The following is a 21,687-nucleotide window of genomic DNA, read 5'->3' on the forward strand; positions in this document are numbered from 1 at the left end:
CTGTATGTATATGTTCTAGAAAGTATTCAAGCAAGTTTCAATTGCGGCAGATAGTTGCATGGAATGTAGAAATGTGACAGCCTGTTCTTACAGCTTTGCGAAACATACACAGAACTGGCAAGTGAGGGCACTGCCATAATGTTCATTTGGGGTTGTTAAAATGAACAAAATGTGGCCATGTGTTATCATTTGCTCCTGAATTTTAGCTAGCTAAAAAAAAGATTTCTGGAGTTCACAAACAGAGTTGAAATTTGAAATGTAGGCCTTGCAACTATGGTTATTGGGGCATTATAAAAGATTACAGCATCATCCATGCCAGTCCCTTGTACTTGATAAAATGCAAGAATTCAAGCATTCATGCAAACCTCCTCTCTCATACATTATTTAGCTTTCCTTTTAAACCAGTTTGGTACAGTTGCCCTGATACAGCTTTGCAAAACAAAGCAAAAAAGGATATTGTGAACCTAAACACATGAATGCACACCCACAAAGTTACCTTAATTAATTGAAAAATAAGAAGCCTATATAGCTTCAAAGAGCTGGTTAAAGGTAGTTTACAAAACTAGTAAAATCATTATTCTAGTAGATCACAATGTATATCTGGAACACATATCAAATACATAGATGCAAATGAAAAATCACACGTAAGCTGATAATTAACACATTCATTATTATACACCATCTTGAATATATTGTAAGAATTTTATTACAGGATGTCCTTTGCATCTTTGAAGAAAAACTACCACACCAAGGAAATTAATGATTACAAATTAGTATTGCTGCTTTTGTCCACGAGCTGTTTCACAGAGAACCTGGACATCTAGGACTCATGACGAAGATGCAATGCTGGTACACAAACCTGACCTGGCATAGAGGCACCAGGAAGCATAGCATGTGAGGAGAATATTTCATCACACAGTATTGGCTTGGATCTACAGCACATTTCTGCAGACAGAAAAGATTTCCATCTGTTTAGTATGACTTCCTTCTACCTCCCGTTGCAGTCCCATGGGAAAGATGTATGTCTGCAGTAGGAAGGATAATTGGCAAAAATTCCCTGCCACCTTCCAACTGTGAAACCCTCCATGGAATAAAAGGTTATCTTTGGGACTTAATCTTATATTCTAATAGTGAATATTTCGATACTTTGGATACTTAAATCCAGTGACTGGAGCAATGAATGGACAAGACAGATCTTTCTACAAACCTGAAAAGAGCCACAGGCTTGCAAAGAATAAGACATCTTTAAAAAATACATTGGGGTTTAAAAAACTTGAAAATGATAAAAAGAGCGCCTGTAGCTTTAAGCAACCATTTCCCTCAGTGGCTGTTGCTGGACGACCACAGCATTCCAGGTTTCAGTTTCTGTGATCAAAAGGCAGGAGGAGGGGGGCTGGGCCCTTTCCAGGCCTATTGAAGGAGGACTCACTGGGGCCAGGCTGGACTAGGGATACCAGCTCCAGGTTGGGGAATTCCTGGAGATTTTGTGGTAGAGTCTGAGGAGGGCGGGGTTTGGGGAAGGAAGAGGCCTTTGCCAAATATGTCATAGAGTCCACCCTCCAAAGTATCCATTTTCTCCAGGGGGACAGATCTATGTCATCTGGAGTTCAGTTGTAATTTAAGGGGATCTCCAGGTCCCACCTGGAGGTTAACAACCCTAGGCCTGTCAGCAACCTTTGAGTGACTTGAGACCACCTGACTTGCATGACTCAACTTGGCCTGACTGCTTGTTACTGTTCAACAGCAGCCATCCTATAAAAGTCAATGTGGTGTAGCAGAGTCAAATCCCCACCTTGCTGTGGAAGCTCACTGGGTGATTTTGCACCAGTCACATATTTTCAGCCTAACTTAGCTCACAGGGTTGTTGTGCAGATAAAAAGGTAGAGACAAATTTAAGCTGCTGTGGTCCCCATTGTGGAGGAAGAGCTTAGTTTTCCAAGGTAGAGGCTGCCCGGAGGTGTGTGTGTGTGCTGGGTTTATAGCCCCCCATCCATTTTCTATGGTCCCATTTGTGATAGTTTGCTACCACTAGTGTTTGAAGCATCAACAGCTCTTAATGTAAATTACTATTTTCTTTGGAGTATATCACCATTCAAAAAGATCTGTAACATCAGAGCAGCTCTCCTTCACCTGCAATTTAGGCTATGCCACTGTTTGATCACTGCTTGGACAATTCTGCACAACTCCTTGAAACTATGCAATTCCATAGTATGCATTTGTTTCCCACATTAAAAAAAACCCCAACTTGAAATGGAGAGGGAGAATCTGATTGCCATTGCATTAGTATGGAGGGATACCTCAGGTCATTCTTAAACTGACCACCCCCATGCTTTCCAACCCACAAGGAGAAAAATACATCCTCATGTTAAGAACCGCCATTACTTCTCCAATCAGGTACTACACCCTACAGATTTTAAAAAAAGCATACCTAAACTAACAGCTGATTATTTATCGTTCAGTATCTCATCTAATTCAGCCCAAAGATAAAGAGGGCTATGCTGAGTGCCCCAGCCTTTTCAAAAGACTATAGTGAAACAACATCTGATGGGCAAAACCTGGAGTTACAAGGGCACCATGCTGTAGCAGCTCTTTGTTTCGCATCCCTCCCACTGTTAAAAGGGATATAAAAGGATGAAAGTTACCTTCTAGAATTTTTCCAGCAGTCCCACAAGTGATGTTTCGCCTCTTGGGAGGTCTGTCACTTACATCATATACAAGCTTGGTGTCAGAATGAATCACATGGGTGGCAGTCTTTCACATATACACAGACTGCCTTGGGAGCCACTGAAGAGACAGCAGCACTCATACAAGCCCATGAAAGGTTGGGGAGGGGGTCTAGGAGGGCAAAGCACCCCCCCCCACCGAAGCCCTTTCTATTTGCCTGGCACTTGTGTACATCCACTGTCTCTGCCTTGCAAACAAATCTACACAAATCTCACAATTATTCCTACCCTACTTGCTAACACACAAAGACACTAAATATTCCACCCCCTCTGCATTTCACACAAAAACAACTGGCTGCTGAGGATATGAAAGTCTCCAGTAAGTTTCTCTCCTTCGAAGTATTTCCCCCTGGATTTCACTAAAAAACCCTGGAATGGTAATTGGTAATCTGTTGTATCATTTGTGCTCCCATCTGTAGATTACTTGCAAAGGATTGCCCCAGCTCCAATCCTGGGGGACCTGATATTATAACGCTCTGGCACAGGTTCAAAAGCGCAGCAGAAGGCTCTGTGCCTTCTGCAATGCCCATAGGTTCCTAACAGAGCAACTAGAATTGGAAATCAAAAGGATTTCTCAGTCGTGATCAACTCTTCAAGGGAAGAATGCTACCTTATTTAGGAGGGGGAGTCATGCCCATCCTACTGAATTGGCCATTAGGGAAATCCCAGTGCAATTTACCATGAGGTACTACCAGGTATGTATTGATTGCAAGGATGATTTATCAAGCATTTTAGAGAGCATCTAGAAGATCATTTCACACAAAAAAAGCAAACAATTTTGGAGAGCAAATTCACTTCAACTATAGTGCTCTAAGAACTGTTTCAGTGATCATAGAAAGAGGCCCCATAACTGAAAACAAGCAATTTATACTAAAGATATCATGAACATTTTAAGCACACGTTTACAGAATACTGTCATACAATACTTACAATTCTTTACCCACTTTCACAATCTCCTTACTCTTAATAAGTATTTCTCCAGAAGCAAATGCAGAATGGTCAGAAGCATAAATGAAGTTAAAAAAATCTATGAAATGCAAACATTAAAAGCAATATAAGTAAAGGTAGCAACTGAAATTAAGATTACATCATAGTGCATTACAAAAGCCACTGTGATATAATTATTAGTTTTAGACTAGACACCAGAGACCTCACTGGCTGACCTTCTGCCAGCCACACCCTCTCAGCTAGATCTACTTCACAGCAGGGTAGATAAAAATCAATTTTAATTTAAAAAAAAAAAGGATTTTAAAAATTTAAATCGGATTTTTAAAAAGTAAAATGTTTTGAAGAAAAATCTATCTAAAAATAGTTTAGTTTTCTATTTACAGCATGAGACTGTATATTCATGCAGTGTTTAAATTTTTGGGTAAATGAATTCCATTAATCCATTCTCTTCTCTCCAGTATCACAGCATGCCTACTATATTAGGTGCTGTGAAACACAGGCAGGATGGTGCTGCCGCGGTCGTCTTGCTTGTGGGCTTCCTAGAAGCACCTGGTTGGCCACTGTGTGAACAGATTGCTAGACTTGATGAGCCTTGGTCTGATCCAGCATGGCTTTTACGTTCATTCACAATGTCATGCTCTTCCAGAGACTTCTGTAAGGTTATTTTCTATCTAGAAGATATTATCACAGATGCTTGGTTTTGTCTGCAGAGACAACATGCCTCTTCTTCATAGCAAAGATGTTATAAAATAAGCATGCAGAGTTGAGAAACAAGATCTGAATCCCATTGTTCCTTTGCAAATCTATGTACACAGAATCAACCCCTTACCTCTTAAGTGCTAAATTTCAAGATGTTCAATGAATAGACAATTGTTTGGAGTGAAATAGATCTTCACAAGGAGGTAAGTGTGAGGAGGGGCAAGCAGTAAAACTGAAGATGAAGCTTTTTGAGCAGAATACGGCACAAGTCTTGGGATCTTGGTGTGTATAGCCTGAGGTTTATTATATTATTCTTTCCCCGGAGGAGAAAATCTATAATGGCTACAGGTCGTAAAAGAGACCCAGTTTGGGAATAGTTTAATGAAGTTCCTCTGTCTATGGGTAAGGCAGGCATGTGTGCAAAATGCAAACACTGCAACAAAGAAATGCAAGGTCTGGTGGCCAGAATAAAACTGGGGACAGATAATTATGAAATCATTGCAAGGTGAACTATCCATGTATTTCTAATAGTATAACCAAATCAGTAATTTTTGATATAACTGTAAAACGAATCTGAAAAGTTATTATTCTAAAAACGAAACCTTCATCTGGTTGTAAGTATTAAGATTGTACCAGCAAGAATGACAGCCCATTCCTGAGCCTCAAGGATGAAAGTCCATAGGAGGCAAGGAAGGAGCTGCACAGGCATTCGGCCCCTCTGCCCCAGCACCCGTACCATTTAGACCACCCAGGGTGGCCCGGATGCGGGCGGGCGGGCGGGGAAATGCCATCCTCCCGGTTCCACCCAGGAACATCGGCACAGCGTCGCGCCAGCATCCAGACGGTGCGCTTCTGTACGCAGTCCTCCCAGGAGTGTTCCCACACAGGGCCAGGGGAGGCGCCACCTTTAGATGGCCTCCTAAGGCCTTTTGGCCTGGGAACGCCCCCTTTCCCTTTTCTTGAGATATGCCACCTATTTAAGGGAAGAGGGAAGTTTCAGCCTCAGTGGGGGGGGGGGAAGAACCTCCTTTGGAGGCAGTGTGACTGCGTTGCCTCCAGTCACCAGCACAGCCCTTCCCCTCAGGAATGGTCTGTTAGTCTTTATGTAGAAAACCATGACTTAAATCAAGTCTTACTGACTAGTGATTTAAATTGTGATTTAATCATGATTTAAATCAAATACACTCTGCTTCACAGGATTGTTGACAGGACAGAATGGAAGAGGGGTGTACACTGCTCTGAGCTCCAGAATATAAATATAAATGATCCTATGTACAAGATAATTTTAGGCTCCTGTCATTACCCCATCGCTTCTGCTCAGCATCTTTTATGCTTCTATTGACACAAATGTCCACGTAAGAGTGACATTGGTGAGCACAAGTTTCAGTTTGCAAGGATAGATGTTAATAGGATAATTAGTGCACAAGTATTTAGAACTGTAAAATCGAGTATCCTTGGCCTTCAAAACGAACAGGTTCACACAAAAGCCTCTTGAGTTAAAGGAACTTTGATCCAGTGAGCTTTCTGAATTCTGCTAACTCCAATTTAAATGTTAAGGGAAATAACCAACTCTAGGAGAGAAGCCCCAAACAGTCCTCCGTAGGCATAGTACAAAGAAATATCGGGGCCCGTTTCAGTCACTATCCTCCTGCAGCCACTGCTCTGCATACAGTTTCCAACATCTCTCTGCATCAGCAGCCCCCTTGCAAGAGCCACAAACTCCTAAAGGAAGGGTTTGATTGGGTTTGGCCTCTGGTTTGTACTTGGAACATACCTAAATTCCTTGAGACTTCAGGATTTATGCTGTGTAGTACTGCTGTTATTCAGCAAGAGGTGGAAATAAAAGGGTACTATGTTCACCTTCATTAGTTTGCATCTGGAAATTCTACAATGATCTCCAGGAGCTATAACATCACAATAGCCTCTCTTTCACTCCAAGCACAGGATGAAGGAAGTCCAGTCAAGAATGGCGTTCTGTCTTGGAGAGGATAACATGCTACAAGTAGAGAAAAGTCTGTCGGATTCAAGGCAGAAATCCCACCAGTGCTTACTTAATCCCATTCTTCTCAGTGTGACTTGCTTCCGCATGCACGCCTACCTAAGCCACAACAACTCATGCTGAAATAAAAGCTGTCCTTAATGTGCCACTGGACTTTGTTTTATTTCGCTACAAGGGAATAACATGGCTATCACACTGGAATTGTTAACCAGTACCCAGTCATATTCATTACAATTATCTTTTTAAATAGTGGCAATTTATTGTCTATTCCATGCAAAGCCCAGCTCATCTTTAGAGTCTTCCACTGCTGCAGGGAACAGGGATGAAGCAGAGGTTATAATGACTTCATGCAGAAACCTCAATAAAGATGATCAAATAAAGGTGACAGCCTTTGGCCCTTCTGTTGCTTTATTCTGCAAATTAACATTTTCTTAAGAAAGTTATTTGACACTTAAAAGGGTAAAGGAAGAGTAACTAATACAACAGACATCAATGCCCTTTGCAGAACTGACCCCAGTTCAATGGCTCATACATGCGGCTTTAAAAAGGGGAGAAAAATGGTCCGCTTGCACTTTCAAACTCAGTGGATGTGAAAGGTACTGGATTCGCTTGTTTCATTTATTTTGACGAATTGCTGCTAGTCAAACACACTTGTCCAGCTTTTCCCATCACCAACGCCTTTTGCGTTTGTTTATGGATTGATTTATAATATACAATTTTAACACACAGTCTTTGTTCTATTTTTGTAGCAATGGAAGAACACACTGCAGGCATTGTGCAAACAGCTCATCCTTAGATTGCTTTTTTATATATAATGAGCATAACTGAGCATGGTTCAAGGTTCAAAGATCCCCATGGTGCAGAGTGGTAAGCTGCAGTACTGCAGTCAAAAGCTCTGCTCAGGACCTGATTTCGATCCCGACGGAAGACGGTTTCAGGTAGCCGGCTCAAGGTTGACTCAGCCTTCCATCCTTCCGAGGTTGGTCAAATGAGTACCCAGCTTGCTGGGGGTAAAGGGAAGATGACTGGGGAAGGCAACAGCAAACCACCCCATAAACAAAGTCTGCCTAGTAAACGTCGGGATGTGATGTCACCCCATGGGTCAGGAATGACCTGGTGCTTTCACAGGGGACTACCTTTACCTTCATCAAGGTTCAAGTTTATTGCATAGGGCCAAAGGCAGTTACAAAAATTATGCTAAAAACACTACAAATTTATATGACAATCTTTGATAACACGTACCGTATATACTCGAGTATAAGCCGAGCGTTTTAGCCATGATTTTTGGCTTTAAAAAGTCACCTCGGCCAATACGCTAATTCACCTGCTGGGCCCTCTCCCAGTGCGCTCCCGCCAGCCAGCTGATGGGCGGGCTGTCCCGCCTTCTCCCCCCGCACCCGATCGCGCCTTCTGAGCGACGGCTTCTTCCCCCCCACCCCACCCGATCACGCTTTCTGCACGGCGGCGGCTTCTCCCACCCCACCCCACTCGATCGCGCCTTCATGGGTTAACTTTTCATGCTGAGGTGGAGACTTCCAAGCATTACAGCCCAATCAAGTGCATGTTTAATCAGAAAGACCCACTGAGTTGAAGGGGATTAAGTCAGGAGGCATGGGATTGCTATCCTAACATTATTATTCAATAGACCATTCTCCATTTATGGCATGATACCCTATGAGTGTAAACATACCTGCTGTTCTGTGACACCAGCGCAGGAGCCCAACATTTGCTTCCTTGGACACTGACGTGGCTAGAATCAGTATTCTAAGCAGCAGCCATTGTGTGGCTGTGCCCACCATGATGTGTTAAGAGTCCCAAAGGTGCCTGCAGGCTCCTAAAGGCTGTGGACCCCTGGTCTACAGCATTAATCTGAGTACCCAGATTGCATCTTCCTAGTCCAGGTATCTTTTCTCCCCACAGGGAGAGAAGTGGGGATGTGGTAGGAGAAACCAGGGAAAAGAGTTAAGCGGCCCCTCCTCTTCTTCAGTCCCCTGCCCAAGAGCTGTGTTGGCCCTTATTGTAAAGCAAAAGCTCCCAGCAAGATAACAGAATGGCAGTGCCTCAAACCTTGAACAACATCCAAAGTAATGTTGTTCCACTATAATGTCTGTACATGATGCCTTGGTTTAAGATATTTATTACAATTATCATGTCCTATTCCCCCCTCACCCAAATTATGCTATTGTACAGTTTGCCCCCACCTCTTCTCAAACAGCAAATTCAACTTATGAGGCTGTTTACAGATGCAAAGACTGACACAGAACACTCAAATTGACAGTCACCATGGCAGCCATTCAACAGTAATTCAGAAACTGATCAGTACTACAAACCAGCAACAATATTAATTTTGGAGAAATGGTTGTGCCTTGTTTTCTGAACGTCTACTTTTGCCATGACTACCCAATATGTTTCCAAGGTCCAAGTGAACTATGAGCGCACTCAAAGTTAATGACAATTTTTCAAAAGTGTGAAATAATAAGTCTTTAAAAGTGACCTCAAAATCCCCACACCATAATCTTTCCTCTTTGTATGACAGCCTCTGTTTAGAGGTTAAAGAATTTAAAAGGGTAGACTCTGATTTTGTTTTCACATTAAAAATTTTTACTAATTGTGAAACAAAAAATTTGGTATATTGCCTTCGTTGCCCGTGTGACCTTTTTTATATAGGTTTTAGTACTAACTAGACCAATCAAAGATAGAATCTTAGAACATAGAATAAGGATCCGTGCTAAAATTTCTAGTGCTCCGGTAGTCGATCATTTCATAGAGATGCACCATTCAGAGAATGATTTGAGGTTTTTTATTATTTGGAATCTGATAGGTAAGCGTTATGAGAAAAGAGACACTGGAAGGATTTTAAGACAGAAGGAAAGTTACTTTATACATCTGTTTAACACGATTAAGCCCAATGGTTTAAATCTGGACAATGATTTCTCGTTTCATTTGAGTCTCAATTGTATTTTGATGATGATGTCGCACCTATTAGATAGATTACGGTAAATGCTACCGGAGACGCGACCAACAGAATCGTTTAGCTGCAGCTGTGAGTGCTAGGTGGATTTTATGCAAGCTTAGCCTTTACACTTGGGAGTATCCTACAGGAACCAGCTAACTTGAATGCATGAAATATAACACTGTAAGATTGTAAGTATGAAGGTTTTATATATTTATGGTATTTATTATTATAACACTAGATTTTATATCAGCATATTGTATTAATATAGGAATGAATTGGGGCTGAAGAAATTTTCTTGAAACGGCCGTCCCCCAGCCATTGCCTTCTTTTGAAGATTTAAGAGTACCTTATGGACCTTTTAAAGAGTACCTTATGGACCTTTTAAAGAATTTTTCTACAACTACTGCTACAACAGAAAACCTTTTTGCACAAATACTGCATTAGAAGAAGTATTGTATATTTGTGTACATAGTTGTATGTGTTTCTTATTTGTATCACTGCACTTTGGTTGAATATATGTTTAAACATGTTACTTATGTGTCCGCTTCATACAGTTATCTCTGTGCTGATTTCCAAACCTTGTGGTAATAGCGCAGGAGTGCTCTTTTTTGTGGTTTGCCCACCTAAAGGTTGGCAACCCTACTGGAAATAGAGGCATATTCGTATGAAAGAACTATTTCCAAAAAAAAAATACACAATCATTTAACTGTACTATGTGTTTTTTCTTCTTGTAAAGGTGCGGAAAAAATAATCAGAACTCCTGAATATTTGATGCTGGCAGTTGGAATTTATAATTTTTTTAAAGTTCCAGCCCCTTAACATGTCTGCTGGCTTCCAGAAATTTGAAATGCTTTATCCGGTCCTTTCCCTTTTTGTTCTCAAAGTGTGGGTTAGACCCCCGCCCCAAAGGAGCCAGGGCAACAATTCTATACATATCCCCCTAGGATTTACAAACACTGTGGGGCTGACCTCTAAGAAAATACAGAATTGGATTGCACAGAGTTGCCCCATTTTTCTGTGCTTTGAAAGTCTGGGCTAACTCAGCAATTAGATATGTACATTATGTACCTGTGCATTTATGTTGACTAATAGTGCTGAAACAGGAGGAGATCAGTGAGATAAGCCCCTATTTTAACAGACCCTGTTTTTCTTAGGCGTGTATTACTTACATTTCACTAGCACTTAAGAGCCCGAGTATCATTTCAGTAACGTTATCTGAACCGGCCAGCTGCAAACATTATTGTATGCCAATATAATGCATCTCCATTATGCTTTAATTGATGTAAAGCATGAGAGATATTAGAGCATTTTCATTCAAACTGACACTTCACTGAGGGTTGTTGTCATTCTGGATATCCAGCATGAGCTGCTGGAAATGAAAACTTGGCTTTCTGAAAAATGGTCCTCAGTTATATAAAAAGCAGCTTTCCTATCCCTTATAGCTACTGATGGAAGCAAAAGAGCCAGCATGCTTAGAGTGCCAGACCAAGATCTAGGAGACCCAGTTCAATGGCCCATGTTGCCATGGATGCTCATTGGGTGACCTTGGACCAGTCATACTCTCTCTCTGCCTAACCCACCTCACAGGGCTGTGGTTACAAGGATAAAATAGAGCAGGAGAGAACAATGGAGTAAGATGCTCTGCACCACCGTGGAGAAAAGCAGCATAGAAGAAGAAAAAGAGTTGGTTTTTATATGCCAACTTTCTCTACCACTTAAGGGAGACTCAAACCGGCTTACAATCCCCTTCCCTTCCCCACAACAGACACCCTGTGAGGTAGGTGGGGCTGAGAGAGCGTGACTTGCCCAAGGCCACCCAGCTGGCTTCATGTGTAGGAGTGGGGAAACTAATCCAGTTCACCAGATTAGCCTCCGCCGCTCATGTGGAGGAGTGGGGAATCAAACCCGGTTCTCCAGATCAGACTCCACCGCTCCAGACCACTGCTCTTAACCACTACACCACGCTGGCTCTCTCTATAAATATCAGATAAATAATAATGACTCGGGACAAAGAGAAGCTTATGTAGATCATGCAGGTAGCCGGATAAAGCTATATAATGCTTTAAACAGAACAAAAGATGTGATGTACACAAAACCAGATTATGCCAAGATACGGATTTACTAATTGGCCTTTTATGCATGGAGGTTGCCTTGTTCTCTCCAGATGTTGTTTAACAAAGCCCTGAAGTAGTGTGCATGGGGGGGGGGGGTGACAGTGAGGGAAACAGCCATGCATAAAAGGTCCTTATGTCAGGATCTTTTTAAAAGCTAGACCTGAATTATCATGCATGTTTATGAAAAACACAGGATGTACTCAAGGCCACACATCCCTAAACTGCTTACATGTGATATAGGCCACCTGCTGGACAACACAATAAAAACTCAGTTATATACTAAATTTAGCTGTGGCTCACGAAAGCTCATACCCTACCAGAAAATATTTTTGTTAGTCTTTAAGGTGCTACTGGACTCTTGCCCTTTTTGACTACTGCAAACAGACTAACACGGCTACCCACTGTGAACTAAATTTAGCAGCAGTGATGCATAAGGTATAGATATATTTAGTAAGAGGGCCATCTTAGGCAACTTAAGAACTGCAGCAACTTCTGTATAAGGGTACATAGCCAGCTAAAGAAAGTGGCAGAAATTAAATACAGGATTAAAAAAACCTCTCCTACCCACACTGTTAGAGCCATATCATCTCCACACTTGAAATGGTTCTTAAATCACATCTCTTGGTTTAAGGAATCAGCAGCTACAATTGCTACTGGGAGGCTGGGGGGAAAAGGCACTAAGCATCAATTTCCTCTTGCATGCCATTAATCCAGTTTCATGAGATAAATTATGGCTGGATTTCTGCCACATCTGATGCGCTCAGAGGTTAGCCTCATTTCACAAGGGGCCAAAAAGCAGTACGGCTTCTATAAATTGATCCCAATCTGGAGGTGGGAGAGGGAAGGGAGATTTAACAGAATGTCAGATCAGAAATCATTATTATGAGTTTTCACTTATGGATTCCAATCAGTGGTTGAGTGAAAACAAGATAGCGCCTCTCTCCAATTCTTTATTCCAAAGACGTAAAATATGCTTGAGGCATTGTCAAAGAATTTCAGCAGGTTTTTTTTAAGGTGTCATCAATAAGAGAAATAGATTATCTGTTCTCTTATACCCTCTTATGCAAAACCTACCCACCCCTTTCTCAGAGAGGTTCCACCCATCAATAGTAGAGCTTGAAACCAATTGCCTTCTGAGGTTGGAGACTATCCTCCTTCCTTGTCATGCAAATATACCAAGCTTTCCAGTGTGCTCTCTGATGGAAACAGGCATCTGTTCAAAGCAAACCTTTCTCTTCTGGACACTGAAGCATACCAAAGGCACAGAACAGAGTGTGTGTGTTTTGTGTCTGTGTCTCTCTCTGTGTGTGTGTGAGAGAGAGAGAGAGAGAAAGAGAGCGTACAACATCATTTACTTCTCTTTAACTTTTCAAGTTTAACCCTGAAATTCGCAAAGGATCTTACTTGTACTATAAGAAGAGTTGGTTTTTATATGCCGACTTTCTCTACCACTTAAGGGAGACTCAAACCAGCTTACGATCACCTTCCCTTCCCCTCTCCACAACAGACACCCTTTGAGGTAGGGGGGGCTGAGAGAGTTCAGAGAGAGCTGTGACTAGGCCAAGGTCACCCAGCTGGCTTCGTGTGTAGGAGTGGGGAAACAAATCCAGTTCACCAGACTAGTGTCCACTGCTCATGTGGAGGAGTGGGGAATCAAACCCGGCTCTCCAGATCAGACTCCACCGCTCCAAACCACTGCTCTTAACCACTACACCACTAATTTTATTAAGAGTCAGGGTTTTGTTTTTTGTTAAAGGAGTAATACCAACAAAACACTAAACCCTATCTGGGTGAGTCTTCTTACTTGAAGTTACTCAGCAGTGACCTCAACTAGCATGCTCTGACTACTCTGGCTCTTGCTGCAGCTAATTTTTTCTTCTTCTTCTCACTAATTAGTGCTTTCATTTATGCAAGTAATTTAGGTTTTTAAAAAATGGAATCCGGTCTTGACAGTTTTTTGTTTTTTACCACTTCAGGGAATGGGGCAGCTTTTCAGGCGACGCTTCCCATTGAAGTAAAACTCCACCAGCTTTCAGTTCAAATAGAGAACACAGCTGAAATAATTACAGCCCAAAAGATGAATGTCTGAGCTCTCCCAGCATTAAAGAACTACACGCAGCCTCCCACAGTTTAGCAGAAAATAAACCACAGCAACAAACCACTGAGACCCCTCCTTTTCAATCACTTTCAATAAAACTTTCAATGCATGAGGCTGCCTCTTCTGCTGAATGAGGGGGTGGGGGAGGAACCAACACCCTGCCAGCAGCATATTGAAAGAGACCTAAACACATTTTAAATCTAGACACATGTCAGCAGGATTGAGCAGGCTTTCCAAAACGACTCTCTCTTTGGGGACTCGATGTGCTCCGCATCTTTCCGCATTTCCTTGGCTTTAATCTATTGATTCTTCATGCACTTCTCCTAGTTGCAGAACAGAGAGAAATCTGTTGTAGGTGGCAACACAGGCGCTCACCCCTCTCTAGGGTCACCAAAGCACAAACGTTAATTCCACTGAATTATGTGAAGCCAGGACATTCTCCTGCTGGGCATGGGGAAGATTATATCCTATTGAGCTGTGAGTGTTCTGGAAGAAAGGGAAATCCTTTATAATAGAGGGTGTTTGTCCCAATATGCAGCAAGCAAGCTAGCAAAGACATCCTTTACCTGAGTGGGTTATGGCTTATTTCAGTCTGTCTGCATAGCCTTCAAGGCTTCCACACTTCCCTTCTTCCGCCTCACCGAAGTTACACCTTAATCCATTACTTATGTGCAAGATGCTCCTTCCTTACGCTGTTTTATGTGCAAAATGCTCCATCCTGCCAGCAGGGAAATAAAAAAGCTGGCAAACCTCCCCCTGCTCCCTACCACCCCTTTCCACACATCTTCCAATAACTCCCACTGGAAAGAAAAAGAAGGGATACGCTTGTTTTTACTCAAAAGCCTGGATATGTGTTTTTTTTTTTGCATCACACATCAGAGATACAAGACAGGGTGCTCAGTCACTATATAAACACACACCCCTTCCAAAGAGTAGGCAATTTTGAGAAAAGGGATTACAGCAAGGCAAAGTAAAAGAGTTCCTACCGTAATTTGTTGGTTCTTGTAGGTTATCCGGGCTGTGTAACCGTGGTCTTGGTATTTTTACCAAGACCACGGTTACACATCCAGGATAACCTACAAGAACCAATGAACTCTGACCGTGAAAGCCTTCGACAATATTCCTAATTTGTGGTAAGAGCCCCCACCCCGCACACACACACGGTACACAACTGAACCAGACTAGGACCCCTTCTATCCTTTCCTTATAATTATACATCCTTGTTTTACAATAGCCTTTAAAATTTGGGTTTATTACGAGAACTTTTGGGAAGCCACTTCAAGATTACAGTGGGATATTGTTGTTGTTTTTTAATAAAATGAACTAAGCTTTGAAATAATGGCACTAACCCCAAAGCTTCAGGAGACATCTGCAAAAACACATGGGGGATAAAAAAAACTTAACAGCTAAAAGGTATATGCATGCATGTGTGCAGTCAGACAGGGAGAGTTTTTAGACGACAAAAATGAAGTGGAAATAAAACAACAGCTATTCCTTGGTAATGCATCACTGCACTTGAACTTTCGAGGTGTTTCCAGTGAAAAAAGGCTGGGAAGACCATATTTTGGCTTTAATGGGAAGGCGGTATCTTGGCTTCTACACACTGGTGTAGGACTGAAGGAGGACTTACAGCTGCTATTTTTACACAAAGGGAAGACCACCCTGAATGTAAGGCAGCCCTCTTAAAAATTATATACACAAAAATATTGTTGGACATAACTGTAACCGCAGCTTGTACTTGAATGTAACACAACCCCCTCTTTTTTGCTGGCATACCTGCGGAAAAAAAACTAGTCTTGCGTTTGAGTGAATATTGTAGCATGTAATTTCTCAAATAAGATATATAGTGAAACTGGAAGTCAGTTCTCTGGAAACCTTTACTTCTAATTGTAAAAACGAGGGAAGGAGCAGGAACAGGGCACTTCGCCGATTTTAAAACACATTTGCTTACTTGTTTCAGAGACTGGAAAGGCAGCAGGAAAAGAAGTTTTAAGACTAATCACTGCCTCAAATTAAACCCCACAGGCAACAATTCAGGAGAAATACACCCTCCACACCATGTACTTGGGAGAAACTAATATTCGACAGGACCTCTGGCTTGACAGCGCTGAAAGATCTTGAAATACAGGCGGGGACAGGGGCTGGTGGAAGGCAAGCAGGGTACCTCGGAACAGCCACACCAAATGGGAAAGGGTTTAGCGCGGTGGGAGCAGGAGGTGGGGAGAGTGAGACAGTCACCCAGGGCTGACCCTGGCCGTGCAGCAGGGCAGAAGGGAGCACAAGCAAACCTACTGGCGCGGCGGCAGCGTTTACAGGAGGAAACATCCCTCAGCATCTGAGAGTGGGTAGTGCCAGCTTCGCACGGGCCCGACTACCGATAAAGTAAGTGCCCTCAAACCAAACGGGGCCCGGTCTCTGGGAAGGCACGCAGAGGTTAAGTTTGGCCGTGGTGCTATTCTGAGGACTGTGCCTGCGCTGAACTCATAATATTGGGCACTTTCACACAGCCCAAAGAATGCACTTTCAATCCGCTTTCAATGCACTTTGAAGGTGGATTTTACTGTGTGAACCGGCAAAATCCACTTGCAAACGATCGTTAAGGTGCACTGAAAGTGGATAGAAATTGCATTATTGGGGCTGGGTAAAAGTGCCCATAGAGTCATAGAGTCGGAAGGGATCCCCAGGGTCATCTAGTCCAACCCCTGCATCCTGCAGGAAACTCACAACTACCTCCCCCCCCACACCCCCAGTGACCCCCTACTCCATGCCTAGAAGATAGCCAAGAAGCCCTCTCTCCTATGAACTGCCCATCCTCCATATGACAGCCCTTCGAGTACTTGAAGATGGTTATCAAATCACCTCTTAGTCATTTCCACTCCAGGCTGAGCATACCCAGCTCCTTCAACCTTTCCTCCTAGGACTTGGTCTGCAGACCCCTCACCATCCTTGCCGCCCTCCTCTGGACCCGTTCCAGCTCGTCTACAGCCTTCTTGAACTGCGGTGCCCCAAACGGAAGACAATACTCGAGGGGAGGTCGAACCAGGGCAGAGTCAACGCGATACCATCACTTCGACGGAGGGCCATTGTGCACGGGAGGGTTTGCCTTGGATTTGCTGCTCTCTAGAGGCACCTTTTCCCCATCCCAATTCTCAAAACTCTGCTGATTTTTGAGTCCCGAGAACTGGGATGGGGAAAAGGTGCCTCCAGAAATCCAAGGCAACCCCTCCCGTGCCCAGCGGCCCTCCTGGAGCGGCCGAGGGGAGCCCCGTCGTCGCCCGCCCTGCCTCCCTCCCTACCTCCTGGAAGAGCTCCAGACTGTAGGTGTTGTCGTCGTCGGCGAAGAAGAGCACCCCGGGGGGCGGCGGGGCGGGCGCGCGCTGGTGCCTCTGCCGCACCCAGGCCAGGCCGGCGTTGCGCTGCTCGGTGGCCCTGGGCAGGCCGGGCCGCTTGTAGCGGGGGGGCGTGGGCACGTGGAGGTGGGTGCAGGGCGGGCCCCCCCCGGGCCGGGCCAGCCCCGCCACGAAGCGCCCCACCAGCTCGCTGCGCGCCGCCGCGTCCTCCACCAGCACCCAGTGCAGGCGCGACACCTGCCGCAACGTGTTGGCCAGCCGCGTGAGCTCGGCCTTCTGCGCCGGACGGCTGTAGGTGGGCGTGATGGCGTAGATGAGGGGCAGCTGGGGCTCCGGCCGCCGGGCCGCCCCCTCGGGGGGCTGCTGCTGCTGCTGCTGCGGGGGGGCGGGGGGCCGCCGGGCCAGCGGAGGGGGCGCCCGGCGTCCGCCGCCGTCCAGCACGACCAGCGCCAGCAGCGCCCAGGGCAGCAGCGCCCAGAAGCGGCTGAGGAGCAGCGCCTTCCTGCTGGGGGCCCCGCCGGCGCCGCTGCAGCCCTCACAGCAGCGGCAGGGGCAGCGGGAGCCGGGGCGGCTGGTGGGGCTGGTGGGGCTGGTGCCGCCGGCGCCGCCGCCTCCCCCCCCGCCGCGGAGGCTCCGCCTGCTGCGCTGCCCTGGCCATGGGGCGGCCGGCAGGGCGCCCGGAGGGGCGCGGGGCTTCGTGCAGCTGGGGAGCTGGGCGCAGCGCAGGCGGGGCGGCGAGGGGGCCAGGCGCCACGGCCCGCCGGAGAGGAGGGGAGGCGGCGGGGGCCAAGGCGCCGAGGCCTCAATGGCCGGAGCCGGGCGAGGCGAGAGGCCGCTGACCCCTCGGCGGCAGGGAAGAGCCGTCCTGGCGCGGGCGGGCGTCGGAGCGGAGTCGCCCTGCAGACGGGGACGCCCCCTCCTCCTCCTCCCAGCCCCTTCTGCCTGGGGGCGAATCCGCGGAGGGGGCCGGGGGCTGCCGGTGCCCGCGCCTCCGGTCCGGCGTTTAGCCCCAGCGCGCCGCTTTCCGCCTTTTCTCCTTCTGGCGCAGCATGGCGTCCCTCGGACCCCCCCAAGCGGCGGGACAACCCCGAGGGGGGGAGAGGCCGGACTCTTCCTCCCAAGTCCTGCGTCGCGGGGAGGGGGCTCGGGCTGCCTTCGGGGGTGGGGTGGGGTGGGGTGGGGGCTCTTCGCGGCAGGCGGCTTCCCTGGGCGCTCCTGGTGGCGGTGTGCGTGTGTGTTGGGGAGGAGAGGGAGGGATCCCCTCTGGGCTGATGCGGCGGGGGGTGGGGAGCTGATGCCTTTTGGGGGGCGGGGAAGCAGCGGCGAGGAGCTGCTCTCGGCTGGCTCGTTCCTCCACGCTGCAGGGTCTCTGTCGAGAATAGGCAGGAGAGGCTCACGTGCTTAAAACTCCAGAGACTTAGGGATGGGCGGGGGGGGGAGGAGGCATCGGTGTATTTGGGGGTGGGGGGGAAGATTAGACACACCAGCAGAAAGAAAATGCCGTTATTGATCCTCGCGTGCCAAGGCAAACACCCGAGGAAGATGACAGCGCCTGGATATTGTGTTGGGAGAACTGTACTGGACAGTAGAAAAGAGCAAGAGTCCGGTAGCACCTTGAAGACTAACAAAAATATTTTCTGGCAGCGTGTGAGCTTTCTTGCTCTTTTCTACTACTGCAGACAGACTAACACGGCTACCCACTGTGTACTGAACAGGGCAAACACCGGAGGAGAGAAAGGGATTAGCAAGGGATCTCCTCTAGGACTTGCTCCTGGGCTGGCCCATTGGGGGTTTTTCAGCAGGATGGGAACCCCAGACCCTAGGAGGTAGACTATCCGCTCGCCGCCTCTCCACATTTCTTAGTGAGGAGAGGATTCCTCTTTTTGGAATAAAAAGAGCTGCCGTTCCAGCTCTATTGTTCAGGGACTGGAAGACCCCGTCCCCTCTCGGGAGATGAAATCGGCGGGACCGTGGCAGGCTCCAGAGACAGGGGACATATGGCAAGGTGTCACCATCGCAAGGCCAAGTCTTGTTGGCACTTGCTGCTTGAAATCGCCTCCGCGCACCTGCGCGGCAGAACGCCGAGCCCCGGAGCCACGATGGAATAATACCAGGCTCGGAAGAAAGAAGGATGGGAAGGGCTCTGTAATTCACACCCTTGTAGTACTGACAGTCAACTGATGTTGACTGACGCTGATTGGTACACAAAGCCCAGCCAATTTCCAAATGTTATAGGTGACAATTCAACCGACAGTGTCACTTGCTAAGGGCAGATTCAGACATAATCTGTCCTCTACCCCCCCACACACACACCCTCTATGGTCTAAAGCAGGAGTCTCCTGTGGAGAGATGCATAAGCTTGCACAGTTTAGGGGGAGGGAGAAAATGTATGTGTTCTCACTTGGGATGTCACACAAGAAGTGTGGGGGGGGATCGTGGCCAATCCATACTAAGTTCCCCTCCTTGTATTCCTCCATATAGCATGCAAAGGACAATGTAGAATGCAATGCACATTGTCCTCGGAAATGTGGGGCAAAGAGAATCCTGCTGCCGTGTCTTTTATTTGTCGGAATTACATCTCGACCAGTGTCACATGAAAGAGTCTGTAAAGGATAGAAGTAACAACTTTGTAAAACGTAGCCAGAGTATATGATCCTAAGCAGTGTTTACTCAGACTAAGACTGCCCATTTACCTGAGAGTATGTCCTAGTGATCACAGTGGTACTTACTCTTTGAGTAGAATTGGTCTGTTAAGTCCTACTGTGTTTAATGTGGAGTTGTGTGTGTGTTAAGTGCCGTCAAGTCACTTCTGACTCATGGCAACCCTATGAATCGATGTCCTCCAAAATGTCCTATCTTTGACAGCCTTGCTCAGATCTTGCAAACTGAGGGCTGTGGCTTCCTTTATTGAGTCAGTCCATCTCTTGTTGGGTCTTCCTCTTTTCCTGCTGCCCTCAACTTTTCCAAGCATGGCTGTCTTTTCCAGTGACTCTTGTCTTCTCATAATGTGACAAAAATACAATAGCCTCAGTTTAGTCATTTTAGCTTCTAGTGTCAGTTCAGGCTTGATTTGATCTATAACCCACTGATTTGTTATTTTGGCAGTCCACGGTATCCTTAACACTCTCCTCCAATGCCACATTTCAAAGGAATCTACTTTCTTCCTATCAGCTTTCTCCATAGCAATCCTGTCCGTTACTCCATAGCAAATGTGTTTAGTTTTTAGGTTACAGTTTTACACATACTTACTCAGGAGTAAGCCCAGTGAATCCCACTGTGATTTTCTTCTGGGTAGCCTTGCATAGGATTGGACTACCCATAACACCTCATCACTATTTGCTCTAATTAATAACAAGTTTTAAATGTGCAAGGACAAATAATATTTACTTCATTGGCCTTTCCAGGGTAATAATTCAGTCAAAAGTTGCAATCCTACACATAACTAGGTTGCATAGATCCCATTTAAGTCAGTGGGCTATAAGCAGCCCCACAGAGTGCAGGATTGCACACAAAAGCAATAGATCTTTTCCGAACAGCCCCCCTATGGACAAAACTATCCGTTTTATACAGGCACCTATCTAGGCCACATACGTCTGCTCCCTATCCAGAGGGGACATATTAACCCCCAAGGGCTCAGGCGCAGAAAAGACATTAGAGTGACGCAATGCAAACTGAAAGCTGTGTGAAAACTAGAGTGACAAATGGCTGTGCACCAAACATCTAAATGAGGAAACATCTGTGCAGTGGAGAGATAATTAGAGTTAGCGTGTTCTGGAGAGAAATGGAAGGGTTGTTATGTGATTAATGAAATAACACAGGAGGGTTGCAGCAAATATAAATAGTTCACTAGATCCAAATCAGAGCATCTCAGACATGAAATTACAGTGGCCCATTTTGTGCTGATGCAGTTTATCTAAAGGCCAATAACCAAAATAGCATCTCTCTCAGAATGGCTGAACATTCTACCATTTCCCCCATTTACTGTACAATGACCCACCCACCCCCCAGTTACAAATACTTGCCTGGATAATAGAACATATGAATTAAAGGTGCAATCAACGAAGCTCAAGTCCCATTGCCCCACAGCAAAGGCAAGGGTCACTAAGGTGAATTAATTCAAAGTCCATAACCTTCAACACATTACCATAATACAATGCTAAGTCTTGAACAGGGAGGGGAGTGCCAGATGTGGGGACACAAAGTGAAGGAATAATGAAGTGAAGGAATACGTGACATTTACACACTAGCCAAAAAATTTTAATTGGTCATTCTCCTGCGCCTGTGTTAGCAGCTTGCCATGCAAAAATAAAACTGGGAAAGGTTTTCCTGGCATGGAGAGAGAGACTGGGAAAGCTTTACCTGCTTAATTTCTGCATGTCAGACTGCAGTTTGGAACAGTGAAGCAGGGCCAGTAAAAGAACTGGCAAGCCTGATGGTATTTAGCTTCACAGCTATACCTTTCAGACCTTTTGGAAATTTGTTGTGCATGAACCTGAGGTCTGAGCCAAGGGAGCGGTTGCAAGGGATAAGAACAGAACTGCAATTGTAGTTGCAGATGTCTGAAAGGATTTAACAGGGTAATGTTATGATAGAATAAAATCTAGCTTTCCATCTCTCTTGACTGATTTCTGGCATCCACATTTCTGTCTTCTTGGTTTCTTGTTCACTGTTTCTAATGCCATGTGACATTGTGTTCCTGATCATTTTTACATTGCTGTAAGATATCCAGGGGTCTTGCAACAATCTACACAGATATACATTTCCAAATAAACTCTTTTGAGGTAAACACTTGATCAAATC

At 45.5% G+C, this 21,687-nt stretch overlaps 1 protein-coding gene across 1 annotated transcript in view; it reads right to left on the minus strand.

The window, feature by feature from the left end:
- Window positions 1-20,504, minus strand: part of B3GAT2 (beta-1,3-glucuronyltransferase 2) — a 31,986-nt gene extending 11,482 nt beyond the window's left edge. The window contains exons 1-2 of the mRNA XM_056856177.1: window positions 20,479-20,504; window positions 16,834-18,256 (exon numbers count right to left, since the gene is read on the minus strand). Of these exons, the coding sequence (XP_056712155.1) occupies window positions 16,834-18,256; window positions 20,479-20,504 (1,449 nt within the window). The remainder of the gene's footprint in view (window positions 1-16,833; window positions 18,257-20,478) is intronic.
- Between the last annotated feature and the right edge of the window lie 1,183 nt (window positions 20,505-21,687).

Source organism: Euleptes europaea, chromosome 10 (genome assembly GCF_029931775.1).
Source record: "Euleptes europaea isolate rEulEur1 chromosome 10, rEulEur1.hap1, whole genome shotgun sequence".
Lineage (NCBI taxonomy): Eukaryota > Metazoa > Chordata > Lepidosauria > Squamata > Sphaerodactylidae > Euleptes > Euleptes europaea.